This window comes from Malus sylvestris, chromosome 12, assembly GCF_916048215.2.
Source record: "Malus sylvestris chromosome 12, drMalSylv7.2, whole genome shotgun sequence".
Classification (NCBI taxonomy): domain Eukaryota; kingdom Viridiplantae; phylum Streptophyta; class Magnoliopsida; order Rosales; family Rosaceae; genus Malus; species Malus sylvestris.
Genome location: NC_062271.1, coordinates 31,005,535 through 31,025,052, shown reverse-complemented (window position 1 = coordinate 31,025,052; position 19,518 = coordinate 31,005,535). Strand labels below are relative to the sequence as shown.

Sequence of the window (19,518 nt, the reverse complement as noted above, 5' to 3'; positions counted from 1 at the left end):
ATCTTCTGATTCTTCTCCACATACGTTCCCAAAAATAGAAAACAAAAATACAAGGTCCAAAAATGGTGTGGTTAACACTTGACACATGATGGACCTATGTGATTAACGACAGCTCGCTCCACGTATAGCTTCAGACTGTTGGATACCAAAAACACAAGTAACGTGGTATGGGAGTGATGTGAAAAATAAGTTAACACACAAAATTAAACCCTCTTTTTATCAATTGTAGTAAAGTATGTAAGTAGGGATCGTTCTAGGCCGGGGATTATGAGGGATTGCTAAATCACTTGGAAACTGACTTGAAAACGTAAAAACAAAGTTTAAAATACTAACTAGACTCAAAGAATGCAAAACTATACTTTAAAACATTAAAACAAACCAAAAGACTCAAAACAGCCCCTAAACACTCAAAACTACCTTAAACACACAATATGGGCAGTTTTGGGACTCTAACACAAACTTGGACAAATTTTGGTTTTCTAATGAACTAAAACACTTAAAAACATAATCTAAGACAAGTTCTAATTAATATGACTCAAAGAGATAAGATGGGGTTGATTTTGGACGAAAATAATTAAATTAAGACAAGAACAAAGTAAACAAATTCTTAGACAAATTTAAGTGAATCAAAACAGATTGTAAAATGAATTTGAATGAAACTTATGGATGGAAGGCTAGCTAGGAGGTTCTTCTCCACACATGTCACACTTGCATACAAAACGATTTCCAGTTGCTTTTCGATAAGCTATGAATACTCAACGCCCCAAATTAACCGTGAATTGCACTAATTAACCCTCAGTTTTTCCACAAGTTATTGGATTGGATGATTGCATACGACAACCCAAAACATTCCCTACAAGTTCCCTACATGAATTGCATAATAGAGATACAAACAAGAATCATTAAGTTCTATGAAAAACATAAGCATTGACGAGGCACTCGTTACTATGATTTGCATGAAACTTATGCCAAGAATTTACTTAACGTGATTGTGACTAGCAACCTTCACTACTTGGGAATATAAGTTCATAACGATTAGGTGAAACTCCCTTATATTCTAGCGTTAAATTCATGCATGAAAATTAAGCGTGCACTCTCAAACAACATACACAAATCATTTTTTATACGATCGGATAAGTAAATTGAATTCACAACTTATGAATCACAACTGGATGTAATCAAATCATATTGCAAGTATGAACATAGTTTCGAATCACCCCCTAACTAAGAGGGGTTTAGTTCCTCATACTCACAAAGCAAAGATACATAAAATTAGACATTAAAATCAAAGGAAAGAAAACACCTAAAATGCTCCAACTTGGTAGCAAGTGCATCCAAGATTCCTCCTTTCCCTTGCTTGCGGCAGATTGGGTTATGGACAGATTTTGGGTAGTTTTATGATGTAGAATGGATGAGGAATGGTATGGAAGGGTTTAGGGTGAGTGTGGAGGAGTGTTTGATGGTTGGAGAGTGGTGGAGAACTAGGCAAAGAGGGTGGAAGAAGGTGGAGTGGCTGTTATGTTTTCTAGGCACTAGAATGGTGTTTTTGAGGTGTTTTGCTTCCTAGGGTGTGTATGGACGAATTTTTGTGATAAAATGATGAATATGGGGGATTGTCCTTTGGCCAAGGGGTGTAAACATGTATTTATAGGCCCCAAAAACCTTAGAAAATCAGGTTAGGTTAAGGATGAAATGCATGGCAATTTGTGTGTGTGGTGTGCAATGGTCCAAAGGTGAAAATGAAGTAATGATGCAAAGTGTGAAGGGTAAAATGGAGTGGTGTTGTAGTTAGGGAGCATGAATGATTGTGTACATTGCATAGAGATGGAAAGGGAGGTGAAATGTGTCAACAAATGGGTCAAAGGTGCAACAACATGTGTTGCACATGGCATTGGATTCCAAATGTGAATGATGGAGCATCAATTGGTGCATGTAATGGATGTAAATGTTGTCTAAAATCTAATGAGTGAAGGGAACAAGAGGTATCAAGCAATTGAGTGTAATAATTAAATGAATTAAAGCATGAAATTAGAAATTATGTAGGGGACAAGAGTGATCAAGCATGGCATGGAATCCAAAGGGAATTCTATGTGGTTTGCATGGCAAGGAATGCAAGTTGGGGTGACAGATTTTTGGGCTGTTTTCTTCATCTTTTGGACCATAATTCTTCATATTCTTGGCCTCTTTAGTTCTCAAATTCGTCCATCCACTTGGCTCATGCATTTGCTATCCATTTCAAGCCCGAAACATGCTCCAAAGGCCTCCAAAATGCATCTTCTTGCATTCTTTGTACTTAGAGTCTGAAAACACACAAAAATAACTTTGAACACTAAAATAACTAAGGAAATACAACGTAAATGCACAAGAACAAGCTAACTAAGTCGCATAAATATGCTCCTATCAGGGAGTACAGCTAGCTCTCAGATATACTGAGTAGCTCCTCCAAATAGTCTGCGCCTAAATCCTCAAACACCACAACATTTTCCAACTGATAATCATCTTCTTCATCGTTCTTTTGATGCTGATTACGGTACAGTATTTTATTATTTTTGTTCGTCGATGACTTTCTCTTCATGGAGTGCCTTCTCTTCAAGGCCAACACCGGAGACGCACCATCTTCAAAGCCATACTCCATCTCCACAAGCGACTGATAAACCACGTCCGCCGGAAAGTTGAGAACCGCCAAAGACCCCCGCATTGCAAATGCTGCTTGGTCATAAGCCAAAGCAGCAGCCTCCGCCGTGTCAAAAGTTCCCAACCAAACCCTAACACCGTTTCGCGTCGAATCTCTTATCTCTGCAGCAAACTTTCCCCACGGCCGCCGCCGAACACCTCTATAAGCAATCACTTGATCTTCGTCAGCAGTGGCACTAGAAGAATTCACTTCTTCTTGGTCTTTGGAGTGAGTGGATGATACTATTGAACCCGATGAGTTCCCATCTCCTGCAGGCGCCTCAGCAAGAACTCCATATAGAAGCATTTCTTCTGAGTCGTTCTCATTAAAGGGTAGTTGGGGAAAGGCTGATTGGTTGTGATGATCATTAGAGTTGAACACGTTCCATGAGAGATGACCATCGTGAGAATATTCTCGAGAGTTGAAGGAAGAAGAAGATTCGAACGAGAATTCAGAATTAGGGTTTTGGAAGAACGAAGAGTCCATCTTACTCAGGGAAGAAATAACAATTTGCAGAGTTTCTTCTTCTAGCTCTATACTTTGAACAAGTATTGGACTGGATATTTCAGTGAGTGATGTCTGTTTTGGGGTTAAAAAAAAAATTGAACGCATAGGACTTTATATAGGGAGAGAAGGGAATTAAGGTCCCATTAGGATCCATGTTTTAAAATATATAAAAATAAATAAAAATAATGGTGAAAAGGATAGAAAGAGAGATGAATTATTTGAATAACATCTAAGCGGTCGTGAATGGAGACCAAGGGAGGAAGGGGTTGATCCCACGTGAGTCAAAGAAACTCAGAGAGGACGATGGACATGGCGGCTGCAGCAGTTAAAAGAATTTTTTTGACGTCTGCCCGATGATTTCATTGTGCGATGTTACTTTTGGGGTTAAGGCCTCCACTTGCAAGTTATATGTTTGCATCGCCGGATCTAACATGGACTATGTTGTGTTGCATGTCCTTGTCACATACTTAACTCCATCTGGTAACCCTAGCTAAAATTAAAACGGGATGGTCAACTTGATTCCGTACAACTTGGACAAGAGGGTATGTATGTGAAATAAGTCGTTAGGCAAGCCAGACTATATCCACGATTGTCATTAATTTGGCCCAACAGTCGACATACCTGCTTTTCGCTCAAAGTGATTAGAAGGAAACGATCATCTAAAAGAACATCAACCCAAGCCAAAACCATACATTAGACCACATTTTCTGATTAATTAGGTTTATAAACTCTTCTTAATTATTGAATAAGTTGACGCCAATAGGGTAGCTGTTATGCAGTTTATTTCTTTGATCACTAGCTAAAAAGACGATATTCGAATTTAAAACATTTTCAAAAAAGAAATATCAGTAACCCTAATAGCTAGGTGATGAATGAATTAGAATGAATAAATTGACCTTGAAATACTCATTGGAGGAGGGTTATAAGAAGCATATATGAAAATTTTGCATATCTCCGTGTCACACCTCCTAGATTGCACAACCTAGACATGACACAAGATGCCTACATTCATACAAATTTTTTCTCTCATCAAAGATATTGGTATTTACGCAGCAAATTCCCAATTATATGACCACTCATATTTATCCAAAAGTTAATATAGTAGTTGATAGTTTTGCTAATAGAAACTGTTATTAGTATTTCAAAAAATCTTATTTTACACTCTTTACAAGTGTATTTTATTTTCTAATAATAAAAAGTTTGAAGTGTAAAATGAAAATTTTAAAGTGTCAATAATAATTCACTTGCAATTTACCACATAATTACAATCAGCCTTGTATTTAGTTTTATAATTTTTCTATAGAAATAACTTCTCAATTATTATTTGATTTCTATGGTAATAAGATCGGTCAAGAATCTTTCTAACAAAACAAGAGAGAGAGCTCTCCTTAATTACCTTACGGCAGCCTGTCCTGATCTACTAAGAGCATCTCCAATACGAGTCCCTGGACTCCCATACCATCTTTAAGGAATTATTTAGGAGCTTTTGAGGAATATTCGAGTCCCTAAAAGAATATTGTCTACAATGAAAATTTCTTATAGTATAATCCCTAAATGTAGGGACTAAAATATTACAAAATTATTATTCATTTCATTGGAGTATTCTACCATTGATTTTTCAAGAATTAAAAGAAAAAGACAAATGAGAAGTTGCCCCACTTGGGTTGTTTCAAAAAACAAGAAAAAAAACATAAAGAGCAGCATAATTTCCACTCAAAATTAATATAAAGTCCACTATTTGAGTCTCTATATGTAGTCCTTATATTTGAGAATTTTGTTGAGTACCCGGCGAGTCCTTATGTATTGAAATACTTTGAAGACTTCAATTTAGGCTTGGAAGTCATTTGTCCCTATATTTAGGGACTATATGGTTGTAGGAACTCCATTTAGGGTCTCTAAGGTCCTTATTTAGAGGACCTCTGAGGACTAAATGCATATTAGTCAAAAATATTAGTTTAGATCCAAATGCTTAAAATATTTGACAACTTAACAAAGAAAAAAAAAAGAAAAAAAGAAGAGTTTTCTAATGCTTCATGAATTTTAAGTTAGTTTTGCTTTGTTAAGTTATTAGATATTTTAAACTTTTGAATCTAAACTAATATAATTTGTGGCTATTATGCAATTAGTCCTCACATTTCCTCTAAATGAGAATATTAAGAGAGCAAATATACGACAGCCATACGAAAGTAAATCGTTGTATGGGTTGGCTTGGGGAAGCCGCTAGAATGAATGAGCTGGTTGTTGAGTGGGAAATAGGGATCATCCTGGGCTTTTGTTCTTCCGCATGTATGGGCCACCTAATTTTCGACAAGAAACCAAGAACCACTACAATACATACTCATTTGTCACTACCAATTCAACATGTTGGAACTTTCAAAGCATTAATGCCGATAATATTCGATGTAACTCGAGTTTTGTTTCCTTTAAAACAGAAAAATAAGATGGACCAGAAAAAATAGAGAAACAATGGAAAATGAATAGGAAAAGTATATACAGCCACAGGAAAACAAAATTGCCTATGGCCACTTGAGCTCTATTGGGATTTAGAAAGTGCATGAACCTGTATAAATCATTCAACTAGGCATACTGCTGCCTTCAAGTTTTGTACCGTTCAAATTATTGGGTTCAGAAACTGCCATATTTTATTTATTTTTGTTGAACGGGACTTGGTTGTTGAAGATTTAGTAGCACCCTTTGCTGATAACCAATCACGGTTGGACACGTGTCTAAGTTGTGAATTTTTTAATCCAACTTAGACATGTGTCCAGCTGTGATTGGTGATCAGTAGGACGTGCTACTGATTCTTTCAGCAACCAAGTTCTATCCATTTTTGTTGACAAGTTCTGTGTTTTTGTGGTCGAGAGACCTCAGTGCATCGTTGGGAAGGGCAGATATATGGGTTTTCAGAGGACGACCCGTTAAAAGGCCGTCTATTATTTCTTGATGTCAATAGGTACATTTCCCACGTGGGAATAAGCTATGTCTAGTTAAACATCACATATATTCCTTGCCCACAACTTTATGATGTCATCTTAATTGTTATACACAAGTTGTATATGTTTTTCTTTTGTGATATATGCGTACAGAAATTGTTACAAATAATGTACATGTTGTATATACAAGTATTAGGAGATGAAGAATTGAATAGAGAGATTAGGGTGCACGTTTAACAGCTCATAATTACTATTTGAAATACAAACCGGATTGCTTGCATGTTACTTTTATCTTTGCAAAAACCAAAGTATGCTTTTGCATTTTTGTATAAATAAAATAAAAGATTAGGAAGATATTAAAGAGGATGCTATAATTTGCATGCTTCACCAAACAATCTGGAAAAACGTTTGATCACAAATTTAAAGCTAATGTCGTTATATGCATGCATTTCTCTTGTTTCACCTATAAGATTTCAATGGTGTTACTTTTTCTGGTTATCTTTCATTAATCTTAAGAGATCATAAAGAGATTAAAAATTCTAATTAATATTTGAGTGTTGTAATGCGTGTCCCTCTTGTTCTTAACACAGCCTTTTTGACCAAGCATTATCCATAATTTACCTTTTGATTAGCCCTCGTGCATGTGGTTGCATTTTCATACACCATTTCAAAGATATAAGGGGGCGTTTGTTTGCCCTCATTAAGTGGGATTAGACTGGACTGGACTAGCTGTTAGTCCAATACTGTGTTTGTTCCATGCTGGGACTAACATTAATGAGACTAAAGGGAACTAGCATGGACAAAACCCTTCACTAAGTGGTCTTAGCGAGACCCCCCAATAACCATGGGAGTAGCTAAGACTATCCTCTCTCGTCCTCGTCATGCTCAACAACCACTCTCGATAGACTCCTCGTCATCTCCGGTCACCTAGATCATAATAAAATATTAATAATTTATATATTAAATAATATAATATTAGAATTTGTTATTATCCAGCTTCTTAGTCCAACACTGCACCAAACGCTTCACTAAGTTAGTCCAGCTTAGTCTAGTCTAAGCCAGTCCAACTTAGTCCTTGAAGCTAGTCCAGTCCGAGATAGTCCAGCGCAACAAACGTCCCCTAATATCTTTACTTAGGAATAGCCATACTTAATTGTATGTTTAATTTCATAACACGTAGAGAACAAGACATTTATTGTATGGCTGTATACGTCGCTAGGTTTAGCTTCGTAGTTTTTTTTTTTTTTTGTATCAAAGAGATAAATAATATTAAATTCTAATTGAAATGTTTACATCCTCAGCTAAAGTATTAAACAGAAAAAGAGGATAATTCCACTTGAATCCTCCCTCTTTAAGAACATACGCCACCACGGGTTAGCTTCTTAATTAAAGACCTGAAAAGGATGACGAACAAAAGTAAAGTAAGTTCAGAATTCAAATCTTTTCAATATAACCATAGCTATGTATGTGTATATACACACAAATATGTTTCAAAAAATACGCACAAATATATAAATATCTACATCAAACCAGACATGAATTTCCACTGAAAAACAATAAAACAATATTTAAATATCCAGCTGTAAATCATTGTTGTCTGTTAAATTGGCAATACTACAGCTTAAAACGTCACGTAGACATAGGCCATGTGGTGCATTGTATGAAACCAGCCCATTGTCACTTTCAATGAAAGAAGAAGATTCAAGTGATCCTTAAATCTTACAAAATAAAACAAACATCCAAAAGGAAAATAAATAAAGAATTACGAGATAACCTAGTTGTTGAGGACGAATAATTATGTGTTTCACATGTTGCGTTTTAAGTTTGATTCAGTCATATAATATTTTTATTTGACTGAATTATAACTAAGATATAAATGTCCCCATGCTTAATAATAAATTAATACAAGATTAGCAACTAAGATTGGTGGTGCAGTTGTTTTGTGTGTTTCAAAAGCTGGTCAGGCTATTATATTATATAATCACTCGCTAATTACTTTGAACTAATTATCATTGTGTGTGTGATTGAAAAGAAGGTTGGTCAACCAAACTTCGATTGAAACTCTAGAAGTATTTGAAAATTAGGCGATATTAGTTCTTTGTCAATATCCACGTGCAAGGCACTTATGCTTTTCCGAAGGGTGAGGACCACTACAACCAAAAATCTCCCGCCCATCTAACCGCGATGTCTCATACAACTACATTTGTTCTTGTAATCCATAACCTAATAGAACGCAACAGCGAGGGGCAACCCACCCGTACAGATCTTCTACCAAATTTATTGATAATAAACAAAAGTAAACAGAGAAGATACATGCGACTATGCCAAGAACTACAAAAAACAAAAACGCAACATCCCTTCGTAATCCCGCATCGTGGGTCTTAGTCAGACGTCCTGGTGGTTTGGGAGTCCGCAAGAGTTAGTGAATTATACTGAATAATTAAAGGGAATTGTTATTAGTACTCTAAAAATTTTATTCTGCACTTCTCACAATTGTATTTTTATTTCTAATTATATAAATTTTAGAGTGCAAAATGAAATTTGTAAAGCGCCAATAACATTACCTGATTAAAATACAAAAAAAAAAGGCAAGGGCAAGGTGTTGTTGAATTGGGCCGATTTGTTCAGTAGGCTGGGCAGTATTCATGGTTGATCATTTTTGGTTTAGATTGTCCCTGACCCTGAAGTGGGCATGGGTTAATTTGGGCCAATGATGATGGTCCTTGTTGGACCAGCCCAATAAAACTTCAACTGAATAACTGAAGTCTGAAAGTGAAAAACTCTCTCTCTCCTCTCCTCTCTCCTCTCCTCTCCTCTCTCTCTCTCTCATCCGGAAGCAGCATCACTGGTGAGATAAGGGACAAACCTCCTCCCTCCCTCCAAAGTTTGCAAATTTCCAAAAACCCACCACCACCACCACCACCACCACCACCACCATGCTTTCGGTAACAGCAAACTCTCTCAAACCCTTCTCATCTTTCAACCCCACCACTACCACAACCTTCTTATCCTCCACCACCTTCCTCAACCCCCACCCACCACCCCTACACCACACCAAACCTCTTTCCCCGAAACCCATCTCCGCCACTCTCACTCCCTCCTCCAGCTCCCAACAGCAGCAACAACAACTCTACCAGCCATTCCGGCCGCCCCCATCTCCAATCCCCTCCAAATTCCGCTCCCTCGACGCCAATGGCCGCCTCGAGATCCTCGCCAACCGCCTCGGCCTCTGGTTCGAATTCGCCCCCCTAATCCCCTCCCTAACCCAAGAAGGCTTCACTGCCCCCACCATCGAAGAAATCACCGGCATTTCCAGCGTCGAGCAGAACCGCCTGGTGGTGGCGGCGAAGGTGAGGGACTCTTTAATCCAATCTAACACCGACCCAGAAATCGTTTCCGAATTCGACGTGAGGGGTTCCGAATTGCTGTACGAAATTCGGCTCCTGAGTGTCCAGCAGCGAGCTGCTGCTGCCCGTTTCATAATTGAGAACAAGCTTGATGCCAAAGGAACTCAGGATTTGGCCCGTTCGATAAAGGACTTCCCTCGTCGGCGGACCGAAAACGGTTGGGAGAGCTTTGACTATGCCAGCGCTGGGGATTGTTTAGGGTTTATGTATTTGAGGCAGGCGAGGGAGCACAAGAATCCATCTGAACCTAGAACTGCTGCTTTAGAGCAGGCATTGAAGGTTGCACAGACCGATAAGGCTAAAAAGGTAATTTTGAAAGAGTTGGAGGGAGAGAGTGAGGAGAAGGAGGAGGAGGACGATGTTGCAGTAGGGGTTCGGGTTCCGGTTGTGAGGTTGAAGTTTGGGGAGGTGGCAGAGTCGACTAAAGTTGTGATCTTGCCAGTTTGTAGGGCGGAGGAGAAGGATAAGGAGGTTATGGAGGCCCCGTGGGAGTGTAGGAGTGAGGGGGAGCTTGGGGTTATGGTGGCAGAGAAGGGGTGGTGTTGCCGGGTTGGGAGCCGGTGGTGAGTTTAGGAAAGGGCGGAGTTGTGGTGTCGTTTGGTGACGCGAGGGTTTTGCCTTGGAAGGTGAATAGGTGGTATAAGGAAGAGCCTATTCTGGTGGTGGCTGATAGGAGCAGGAGGGAGGTGGAAGCTGATGACGGGTTTTATTTGGCAGCAGTGGATGGTGAGGGTTTGGGGTTTAAGGTTGTAAGGGGATCGGCATTGAAGGAAACTGGTGTGGAGGAGAGTTTAGGGACTGTGGTGCTGATAGTGAGGCCACCAAGAGACGAGGCAGACGATCAATTGAGCGAAGAGGATTGGGAGTAGAAGTGTAAGAGTATGGTCCTTGTATATCACTCTTGTTACAAAGGAGATTCATACAACTCATATAAGGATTTTCGGTAAGGTTTAACCAGATTAGTCGTCATTGTTTCAGAATTACTCTCTTAGGAGGTTTTGAACTGTTTTTTGTATGTTTATCTTATGTTCTGAATATTAAACGATTTTCGACTTCACTAGATATGCTATCTTTTGTAATGTGTGTTCATTCTGTGTATCGTAATGAGCTCATTCCGTTTCAATAACAAAACAGAACAGTAATCTCTTGGGAACAAACGGCCATGAGATGAGATGAGCCTCATTTTATTTATATATACTTTATGGAAGTACAACCCACTAAAAGTTTGAAACGAAAACCTGCACTACACACAGTCTACGATCGAGCAGGCTTGCAAGGACACTAGAAACTTGGAAACCAAACTTGTTCAGCAAGCACATAGGTAGATAGTAGAAGCTAGATACTAGGCACAAGAAAGATGAAATTTTATCAACGGGAGGAACTGGTTTGACGTCCTCTTTTTTCATCCGACAGTTTCTTGGCAAACCTGTACAAATGCAACAAGTTACTGAAGAAACAGATGAAAATTGTAAATCACAAAACAGATATGATGAAAAAAGTGACTTGATCATATGATCAGCTTATAGTGTTCTTATTTCTTACTGTGCAAGTGCGTCTTTGTATTTGAATGTGTTGTTAATTGGTTCCAACAAGCCTGTCTCCAGGTTCAGTGCTGAAAAAGGTTTTTCGAGGAGTTGATTCCCAATCTTCTCAAGGTGCTCGAGATTTTCTTTGCGGGAGTCATCCAGAACAGCTTCAGTGTATTTCAAGCTATCATCCTGCATCCATGGCATTAAATAATCAGCCGGAAGTAAGGTATCTTTCTTCATTCTTTGGTGGTTTACTATGTACCTGGATCCGGAGATAGTTATCATTGTAGCCTGAAACGTTGAAGAAAGCAGACATGTATATGTCAACCATGTCTTCTGTTGCAGTTGTCAAAACATCAAGTAAAGGGGTGGTATCTTTTGGGCCTACAAACCATTGAAAGATTCCCCACGGTTCATTTTCGTCAACCTCAAGCTTCTCATCCCTCTTCGAGGATCCAGTTCCCAGGGACAGAACAAGAAGCTTGCTACTATCAATGTTCTTCAAGCAATGTGCCACATTTTTATTTGGTGACATCTCCTTAGCACTCTCAATGATTGCAAGCAAAGTCTGCAACAATTTTTACACGAATCAGTTTGATCAAAATCTTCAATTAATGAGCGTCTAAGAGTGTATATGTACCGGATTGTTGGCTGCAACGCCACCATCGATGAGGTTAAATTCTCTCGGGAGTCCCTTTGATGGTGTGTGCGTGAAATGGTGGGAAGGGAGATAGTATGGTGCTGCAGTTGTGCCAATGCAGACATCTGCTAGCAGAACATCCTCCAATTCATCACGTTTCGCCTCTGAGGTGGAGAAGACGACTGGTTGGAGAAACTTGATATCATAAGAGGGGATGATGACGTTGGTTATAGTCTCGTGAAGCCGTGTTTTCCCAACTATCTTCCTGATTCTGTCGCGCAGGTCATAACCTTCGTATTTGGGGTGTAACGTTTCTTTCTCGACCCATGACAGGATTTCCGCCACCTTTTCTACCTTCTGTCCGACCCATCCAGCCCATGTTTCAAGCCACTCAGGTATGCTGCAAGGACCAATCCAACAGTACAATTCATAAGATATATACAGTGAGATTGTTATTAGCACTTCAAAATAGTCTCGCCTTATGGAACGTACATTCGAGTGGTTTTGGTCGGTTCTTGAGGGAATATGTATGGACTCTCATCAAAATAAAACTTCTTGAGTTCATGTGCTTCAAACAGAGGTTGCTTTTTTTCATTTGGTGTGGTAATCATAGCAGTAACAAGGCCTCCTGTGCTGGTTCCAGCAATGTAGTCAAAGTAGTCTGCAATCCTCGCATCTTTCCCATCCAGTTTCTATTCATTTAGGAAACGTTTTGTAAATCAATCAATTATGTGAGAATGAAGAACAAATTCGAGGTTCCGAAGAAACGAAAAAGAAGTATGGCGGACACAGTCACGCTAACCTGGAGTTTGGACTCGAGAAAGGCGAGCATGGTTGCCGGAATGATGCCTCTCACTCCTCCTCCATCAATGCTAAGGATAGTGGTAAACTTTCGATCATCTGATCATGATCACCATGGAAGCAATGTAATCAGATTCACTTCTGAAATATAATTAGCAACAATTAAAAAAATAAGTGATTTATGCACTCTTTTTCCCCCTTTGCACGCCTTTGTTATTTTCCGTTCCTATATAAACAAGGTGTACAAAGAGAGAACAGACATGTGCGGAAATCGCTTCTCTGAACTATAATAATGTAGCTAACAAATCTCACCAGCAGCTCCCATTGTACTTTCAAGTAATGGGAGTGTGTGATATCTTGGGTATTCAACTTCAACCTCCCCCCTTTTTATATGCAATGTTGTGAAAACATGACACCTTCAAATCTGGAAGCAATTGACAAAACCCATCACCTAAATGTAGCTAAAATACACATTTGCTTGTATAAAGGCTATCGGCAGATCTTGGAGCTTCTTCTTTTTCCTTTCTAAAAGTTTTGAGTACGTACAAAATGTGCATAAAACATGTGAACTACCTATACCCCTTCACGTTTCTCACCACCCTCGGGCTCGGCAGACAGTCTCTGGTTCTTGTTATGGTCTTCGATGGCCTCTGAACGAAGTAGGGTTCTACTACAAAACCAATTAGCGATATTGGAAGTAACTCAACTCTTTATAAGCCCTTGCATGGTTTGGTCCTTCACAGATGTGGAATTTTGTTCTCATATTCTCACACGCCCTCTCATGTGCACAAATTGGGTAACGTGGAACATATGGTTATTGAGCTTCACATCTGGGATAAACCTACTAGGGTACCATGAAGGAAATTTGGGAAGTAGCCAAACTCCTTATAAGCCCATGCATTCATCGATGTGGGACTTCCTCATATTCTCACTGTGAGGATGTGAAGGTAAAAGAGTCTCACATCGTCAAAAGATAAACCTTGCAAGAGTTTATAAGAGGTTGAGTTACTTCCCATATTGCCAATTGGTTGAGCTTATAACAGGTATGGCTATTCCTCATATTGCCAATTGTTTTTATGGTGAAACCTCAACTTTTTCATGGTATTAGAGAGCTAGGTTGGCCCATGTATGAAGCCTAATGGCCACACGTGCTCCACGTCACTTGATTCGTGTTGTCCACATATTTGGCTTGAAAATTCACCACGCATGAGAGGGAATGTGAAGGTAAAAGAGTCTCACATCAGTTAAAGGATGAAACTTACAATGGTTATAAGAGGTTGAGCTACTTCACATATTGCAAATTGGTTTAATGGTTTGGTTTCATTCTTACAAAATGCCTCCTCAAGGCCTGTTTAGCACAATTTGAAATGGACTTTGACATAGTTCCGTTAGTTAATCCGATCTCATTACAATGAAAGAACCCAAAATTTCACTATTTCTTCGTAATCACATTATAGTCTTAGATCATCTCCAATCATACTCTCTGTTTTTAAGTCGTTAAAGATGCTCCGAGTCACCACACACAATAAGAAGATAAATAACCGCAATTATACACATTCGAAGCATTTAAGAAAATATACTTGCATTCAAAGTATTATTTGCATTACATCACTTTTCTTCATACAAAACACAATTTTTGCTTCAAACTTGAAACTAACTAGTAAAAGCAACCCTAAGCTATGATGTTACTTGAAACTTCACCAACTATTCAAACATCAACACTCATCTTTTATCTGACCGCAATCTTCGATCACAACAGGTTCAGAAGTAGTCCCACGCTCCGAACTCACCTTTTCCATCTTCTCAACAACACTGTATCCATCGACAACTTTTCCAAACACAACGTGCTTTCCGTCAAGCCAAGGTGTGCTCACGGTGCAAATGAAGAACTGTGAACCGTTCGTATTAGGTCCAGAATTCGCCATGGACAAAATTCCAGGGCCAGTATGCTTCAAGTTGAAGTTCTCATCTGCGAATTTCGCCCCATAAATCGACTCTCCTCCAGTTCCGTTGCCTCTTGTGAAATCTCCACCCTGGCACATGAAGTTTGGGATAATGCGATGAAATGTGGATCCCTTAAAGTGCAGTGGCTTCTCTGATAATCCAATCCCCTTATCTCCGGTGCAAAGAGCACGGAAATTTTCAGCAGTTTTTGGGGTTTTATCAGCAAATAACTCCATTACAACTAGACCCGCCTTCATCCTTCCGATCAATATGCAGTTGATATGGGATAACTTCTTGAGCTGTGAATGTTTTTTAACATGAAATTGCTTGTTGTTGTAAATCAGTGATCACTGTCTATTTGACGTGTATATATCTGTCTACCTCCTTAGTTTTATGTTCAAATTTTGGCATCGTTTGATGGATAATTAGTAACTGTTTTAATGATTTCTTTCAATTCTGCCATCTATTTGTATCTGGCATAATTCATGGTTAATGAACTTTTGGCGATTTCATTTCGATGACTTCATTGCCAGTAAATGCTTCGGCTCAGGCACTTTCTTACAACCAAGATAGTTAATGAAATTTTTGCAGTTTCTTTTTGCCTTGCTACGAATTTTAAGCACAAGTTCTGGTTTTAAAATGGCTTACGTCCCACCGCACAAGCGGCAGTTAACAGAAAAGGGGAGGCCCGTTACCAACACTGGAGCTGCTTGCTCCCCAGTTCAAGAAAAATTTAAATGTGAAGCCATCGAAGTATAATTTTGATACAAGATTTCTTTATGCAAACCATGCTATATCGAGATTTTGCACCATTCGTATGGATGATCAGAACCGGTTTCTGTCTACCGTTAAACTTGTGCCCATTTCCTTGGAATCTACCGAGTCGAATAGTGAAGAAAAACCTCTAGCTTTGATAGACTCCTGTCTCGATAATGGAAAGCAGTAGTTTAACATATGGTTAATATAGCTAAAGTTGTGCTTGAGGACCCAGTTTAACATATGGTACAGAAACTGGTTGGGAGGCTGTTTTTGGAAATGCTCGTTTCAAGGTTACAGGTAAGTCTTATATTTTTCTCTGAAAATCAAATATCTCTGTACCAAGAAAAGATCTATCATGTGTTCATAGTAACATGATGTCGATCTTATTCTTTCGATTTTTCAGGAAGAAAATGTTGAAATCCGCTTGATTTCTGATATGCTGCAGGACAATGTGAAGTTGATATGCTGTGAACCTTTTCTAACATGCAACGAAACTACGTGCATGCTGCAACCTCTCACTGGTGAAATAATCGTGTGCTGCTTCGTTGTAAACCTATGTAGTCGCAATGAAGTGCTTATTGGGAGAGTGATTGTTTTGCTTAATTAGGTGTTCATCGTGATATGATCAGGATGTTAACTTTTGCTGGAGTATGTATCATTTTAGGAGATTCTACCCAAAGTCTGAGAAAAATTTTCAACGTTCTGAGAACACTACCTGGTATACCCAAGTGTCATAATACAATTAGTTAAAAAAAACATTTAAGTGTCCAACCAATTGTATTATTACATGGTGTACTAGGCCATGTTCCTGGCACAAAAAAATCTCTCCTAAAGTCCAATTGATAATAGGTGGACTATATATACTCTTGAGGTTCTACAATAACTTCTACTAAGCTAATGCAAGATCTTTTAACTTTTTGGTGATATACAACACTTAACATCACATGTTAACGGTTCAAATAATGTTTATACATTAATTTGTACTTTGATTTTTTAACTTTCTGATGAAGAAGATGAAGGGTTTCTTCTTCATATTGATTTGTTGTCAAAGAAGAAGGTTTTCTTTAAATTGATTTTCTTTAATAATGAATATCCATTTTTAATTGGTTTTTTATTCATTTGGCACAAATTTTGTGGGGCCGGCGATGTTCACATGGACAAATAACAAAGAAACTAACATAAATTGATATAGATCTAAGACATTTATACAAAATTGTGAGTCGTCGTATGAAATTGAAAAAATTGAAAAACATACAAATTTGAAATTGGACGAAAACTTGAGGAGAAAAAAAAAATGTAATCAACCTGTTTTTACATTTTTCGGTGGGTTAGATGATTTGCATCACAAATTTCTGACCCACTGAACTCCAAAATTGGCTTTTGAGTTGTAAAATGAGCATTTCAAGATAATTTATTCTTTATTAAACTAAAATAGAATTTCAACTTCACAAAGCTAATTTTATTCTTTATTAAAACTCTCCGGTGATCATTCGGTACTATGGTCTGGTAGTTTTCATCTTTATTTGGAAATGAGAGATCTTACCAAATTAGGTTGCCTATTGTGTAGGTTAGCCGAACTCCCCCTCCTCTTAGTATAAAAATATCGATGTACTAAAAAAAAAAACCCTCCAGCAAGGTTAATTAGCAAAAATTAAAGAAAAAACCCTCCGGCAAGGCTTGTCACAAAAAAAGCATATAACCCTCCACCAAGGTTTGTCATGAAAAAAGCATATAACCCTCCACCAAGTTGTCTCTAAAATGAAAAAAAAAAAAAAAAAAAAAACCCTCCAGCAAGTTGTATAAGAAAAAGAAAAATCCCTGTAGCAAGTTGTAGTCCTATATAATCGAGGGGAAGCCTCACTCATAATTCATTAAGCTGAGTTTATTCAAAGCATTCATCCTAAGCATTTCCTTTTTCTTTCAAATGGCGTCCAACTCTTCCAGCTCTTCCAACGTTTCCAACTTTCTTACGATTGAACTTGACCCTATCAATTACCCTCTCTGGCAAGCCCAGATGCTTACCTTGCTTCGTAGCAGGAATCTCGTCTCCTTTGCCGATGGCACTAGCAAATGTCCTCCTGCCTTTCTCAAAGATGATGAGGGCAATCTTACTGATACTGTGAATCCGGAGTTTGAAGCATGGATTCAACAAGATGCTATGGTTATGTCCTGGATCAAGAGCTCTGTTCATACCACTGTGTTGGGTGCCCTAATCGGGAAAACCAGTTCTCATTCTGCATGGACCTGTCTGCGGGAATGCTATGATTTGCAGCCCACTGGCCGTCTTCTTCAACTTCGCGGTGAGCTGATGAACACCCACCGTGGCGACTCCTCAATTGCTGAGTTTCTCAATCGTGTCAGTTGCCTTGCTGACGCCCTCTCCTTATCTGGTGCTCCTGTTTCTGACTCAGACATTGCTGCCATTGTTCTCAACAATGTTGGCCCTGCATGTGAAAGCACCGTGGCTTCTGCTCAGGATCGTGATGGAGCCATATCTCACAGTGCTTCAGAGGCCCTTCTGCTCACTGCTGAGCGGAAACAAAGGATGCATACTGTCTTCTTTGCTGATGCTAGACGCACTGCTCCCGCTGCTGCTCGTGGCGGTCGTCCTGGTACCTTACGTGGTCGTGGCAAAGGCTATAGAGGTATTCGTGGTGGTATGAGTGCTAGTTCTGGAATGGCTCATATTCCACCACACAAGCGGCACTCGAAGGAATATGAGAGGCCATTGCTGACTTCAGAGCTGCTTGCTCAACGATTCAAGAAAAACTTATATGTCAATCCATATAACAAGTCTAATGTTTCAAGCGGGTATGCTGGAAAGACCGATCCAACAGTTCAATTCATAAGATATATACAGTGAGATTGTTATCAGCACTTCAAAATAGTGTCCTCTTATGGAACATACATTCGAGCGGTTTTAGTCGGTTCTTGAGGCACTATGTATGGACGCTCATCAAAATAAAACTTCTTGAGTTCATGTACATAAAGCAGAGGTTGCTTTTTTTTATTTGGTGTGGTAATCATAGCAGCAACAAGGCTTCCTGTGCTGGTTCCAGCAATGTGGTCAAAGCAGTGTGCAATCCTTGCATCTTTTCCATCCAGTTTCTATTCGTTTAGGAGGAAGCATTTTGTAAATCAATCAATTAGGTAAGAATGATGAACAAATTCAAGGTTCCGAAGAAACGAAAAAAAGTCTGGCGGAAGCAGACACGCTAACTTGGAGTTCGGACTCGAGAAAGGCGAGCATGGTTGCCGGAATGATGCCTCTCACTCCTCCTCCATCAATGCTAAGGATAGTGGTAAACTTCCGACCATCTGATCATGATCACCATGGAAGCAATGTAATCAGATTCACTTCTGAAATATTATTAGCAACAACAATTAAAAAAGAAAAGTGATTTATACAATCTTTTTCCCCATTTGTACGGCCCTGTTTCTTTCCGGTCCTAGATAAACAAGGCGTGCAGACAGATAACAGAGATGTGCGGAAATCGCTTCTCTGAACTATAATAATGTAGCTAACAAAACTCACCAGCAGTTGCCATTGTACTTTCAAGTAATGAAGTGTGTGATATCTTGGGTATTCAACTTCAACCTCCCCCCTTTTTATATGCAATGTTGTGAAAACATGACAACCTTCAAATCTGGAAGCAATTGACAAAACCCATCACCTAAATGTAGCTAAAATACGCATTTGCTTGTATAAAGGCTATCGGCAGATCTTGGAGCTTCTTCTTTTTCCTTTCTAAATGTTTTGAGCATGTACAAAATGTGCATAAACCATGTGAACTACATATACCCCTTCACGTTTCTCACCACCCTCGGGATCGGCAGACCGTCTCTGGTTCTTGTTATGGTCTTCGATGGCCTTCCTGAAGTAGGTTTCTACTACAAAATGAATCAGCAATATCGGGAATAGTTCAAATCTTTTTAAGCCCTTGCATAGTTTAGTCCTTCACCGATGTGGGATTTTATTCTCATATTATCACACGCCCTCTCATGTGCACAAATTGGGTAACGTAGAGCACAACTTCTTTATTGTATTAGAACTAGGTTGGCCCACCTGTGAAGCCCAACGGTCACATGTGCTCGACGTCTCTCGATTCGTGTTGTTCACATGTTTGGCTTGAAAATTCACCACGCATGAGAGGATAAAAGAGTCTCACATCAGTTAAAAGATGAAACTTGCAAAGATTATAAGAGGTTGAGCTACTTCACATATTGTAAATTGGTTTTATCTTTTATGGTTTGGTTTCATTCTTAAAATATGCCTCCTCAAGGCTTGTTTAGCACAATTTGGAATGGACTTTGACATAGTTCC

At 39.0% G+C, this 19,518-nt stretch overlaps 3 protein-coding genes and 1 pseudogene across 3 annotated transcripts; 1 reads left to right on the top strand and 3 right to left on the bottom strand.

Moving 5' to 3' along the window:
* Positions 1-1,106: 1,106 nt before the first annotated feature.
* On the bottom strand, positions 1,107-3,285 carry LOC126592550 (ethylene-response factor C3-like). Its single transcript, XM_050258267.1, has one exon. It carries the CDS (start codon positions 3,158-3,160, stop codon positions 2,414-2,416), a length of 747 nt encoding a protein of 248 aa, XP_050114224.1. The 5' UTR covers positions 3,161-3,285; the 3' UTR covers positions 1,107-2,413.
* A 5,610-nt stretch (positions 3,286-8,895) lies between these two features.
* Positions 8,896-10,583, top strand: LOC126593059 (rubisco accumulation factor 1.1, chloroplastic-like; annotated as a pseudogene).
* A 101-nt stretch (positions 10,584-10,684) lies between these two features.
* On the bottom strand, positions 10,685-12,621 carry LOC126593060 (patatin-like protein 2). Its single transcript, XM_050258924.1, has 6 exons — positions 12,493-12,621; positions 12,183-12,382; positions 11,691-12,090; positions 11,313-11,618; positions 11,064-11,239; positions 10,685-10,947 (listed from the first exon to the last, which is right to left on the bottom strand). The coding sequence occupies exons 1-6, from the start codon at positions 12,520-12,522 to the stop codon at positions 10,890-10,892; spliced, it is 1,170 nt and encodes a 389-aa protein (XP_050114881.1). The 5' UTR covers positions 12,523-12,621; the 3' UTR covers positions 10,685-10,889.
* A 1,400-nt stretch (positions 12,622-14,021) lies between these two features.
* Positions 14,022-14,846, bottom strand: LOC126592371 (peptidyl-prolyl cis-trans isomerase CYP19-3-like). Its single transcript, XM_050258059.1, has 2 exons — positions 14,817-14,846; positions 14,022-14,734 (listed from the first exon to the last, which is right to left on the bottom strand). The coding sequence occupies exons 1-2, from the start codon at positions 14,844-14,846 to the stop codon at positions 14,207-14,209; spliced, it is 558 nt and encodes a 185-aa protein (XP_050114016.1). The 3' UTR covers positions 14,022-14,206.
* Positions 14,847-19,518: the final 4,672 nt, after the last annotated feature.

Bases quoted from the DNA above. Each gene is read 5' to 3' on its own strand.
- LOC126592550 (XM_050258267.1), bottom strand. From the start codon at position 3,160: ATGGACTCTTCGTTCTTCCAAAACCCTAATTCTGAATTCTCGTTCGAA.
- LOC126593060 (XM_050258924.1), bottom strand. From the start codon at position 12,522: ATGCTCGCCTTTCTCGAGTCCAAACTCCAG. The intron at 11,619-11,690 runs GTACATATACAC...AAATTGTTGCAG, and splicing joins GCGTTGCAGCCAACAATCCG to ACTTTGCTTGCAATCATTGA. The intron at 11,240-11,312 runs GTACATAGTAAA...CCATGGATGCAG, and splicing joins ATAACTATCTCCGGATCCAG to GATGATAGCTTGAAATACAC.
- LOC126592371 (XM_050258059.1), bottom strand. From the start codon at position 14,846: ATGCCAAAATTTGAACATAAAACTAAGGAG. The intron at 14,735-14,816 runs GTAGACAGATAT...AAACATTCACAG, and splicing joins TTGAACATAAAACTAAGGAG to CTCAAGAAGTTATCCCATAT.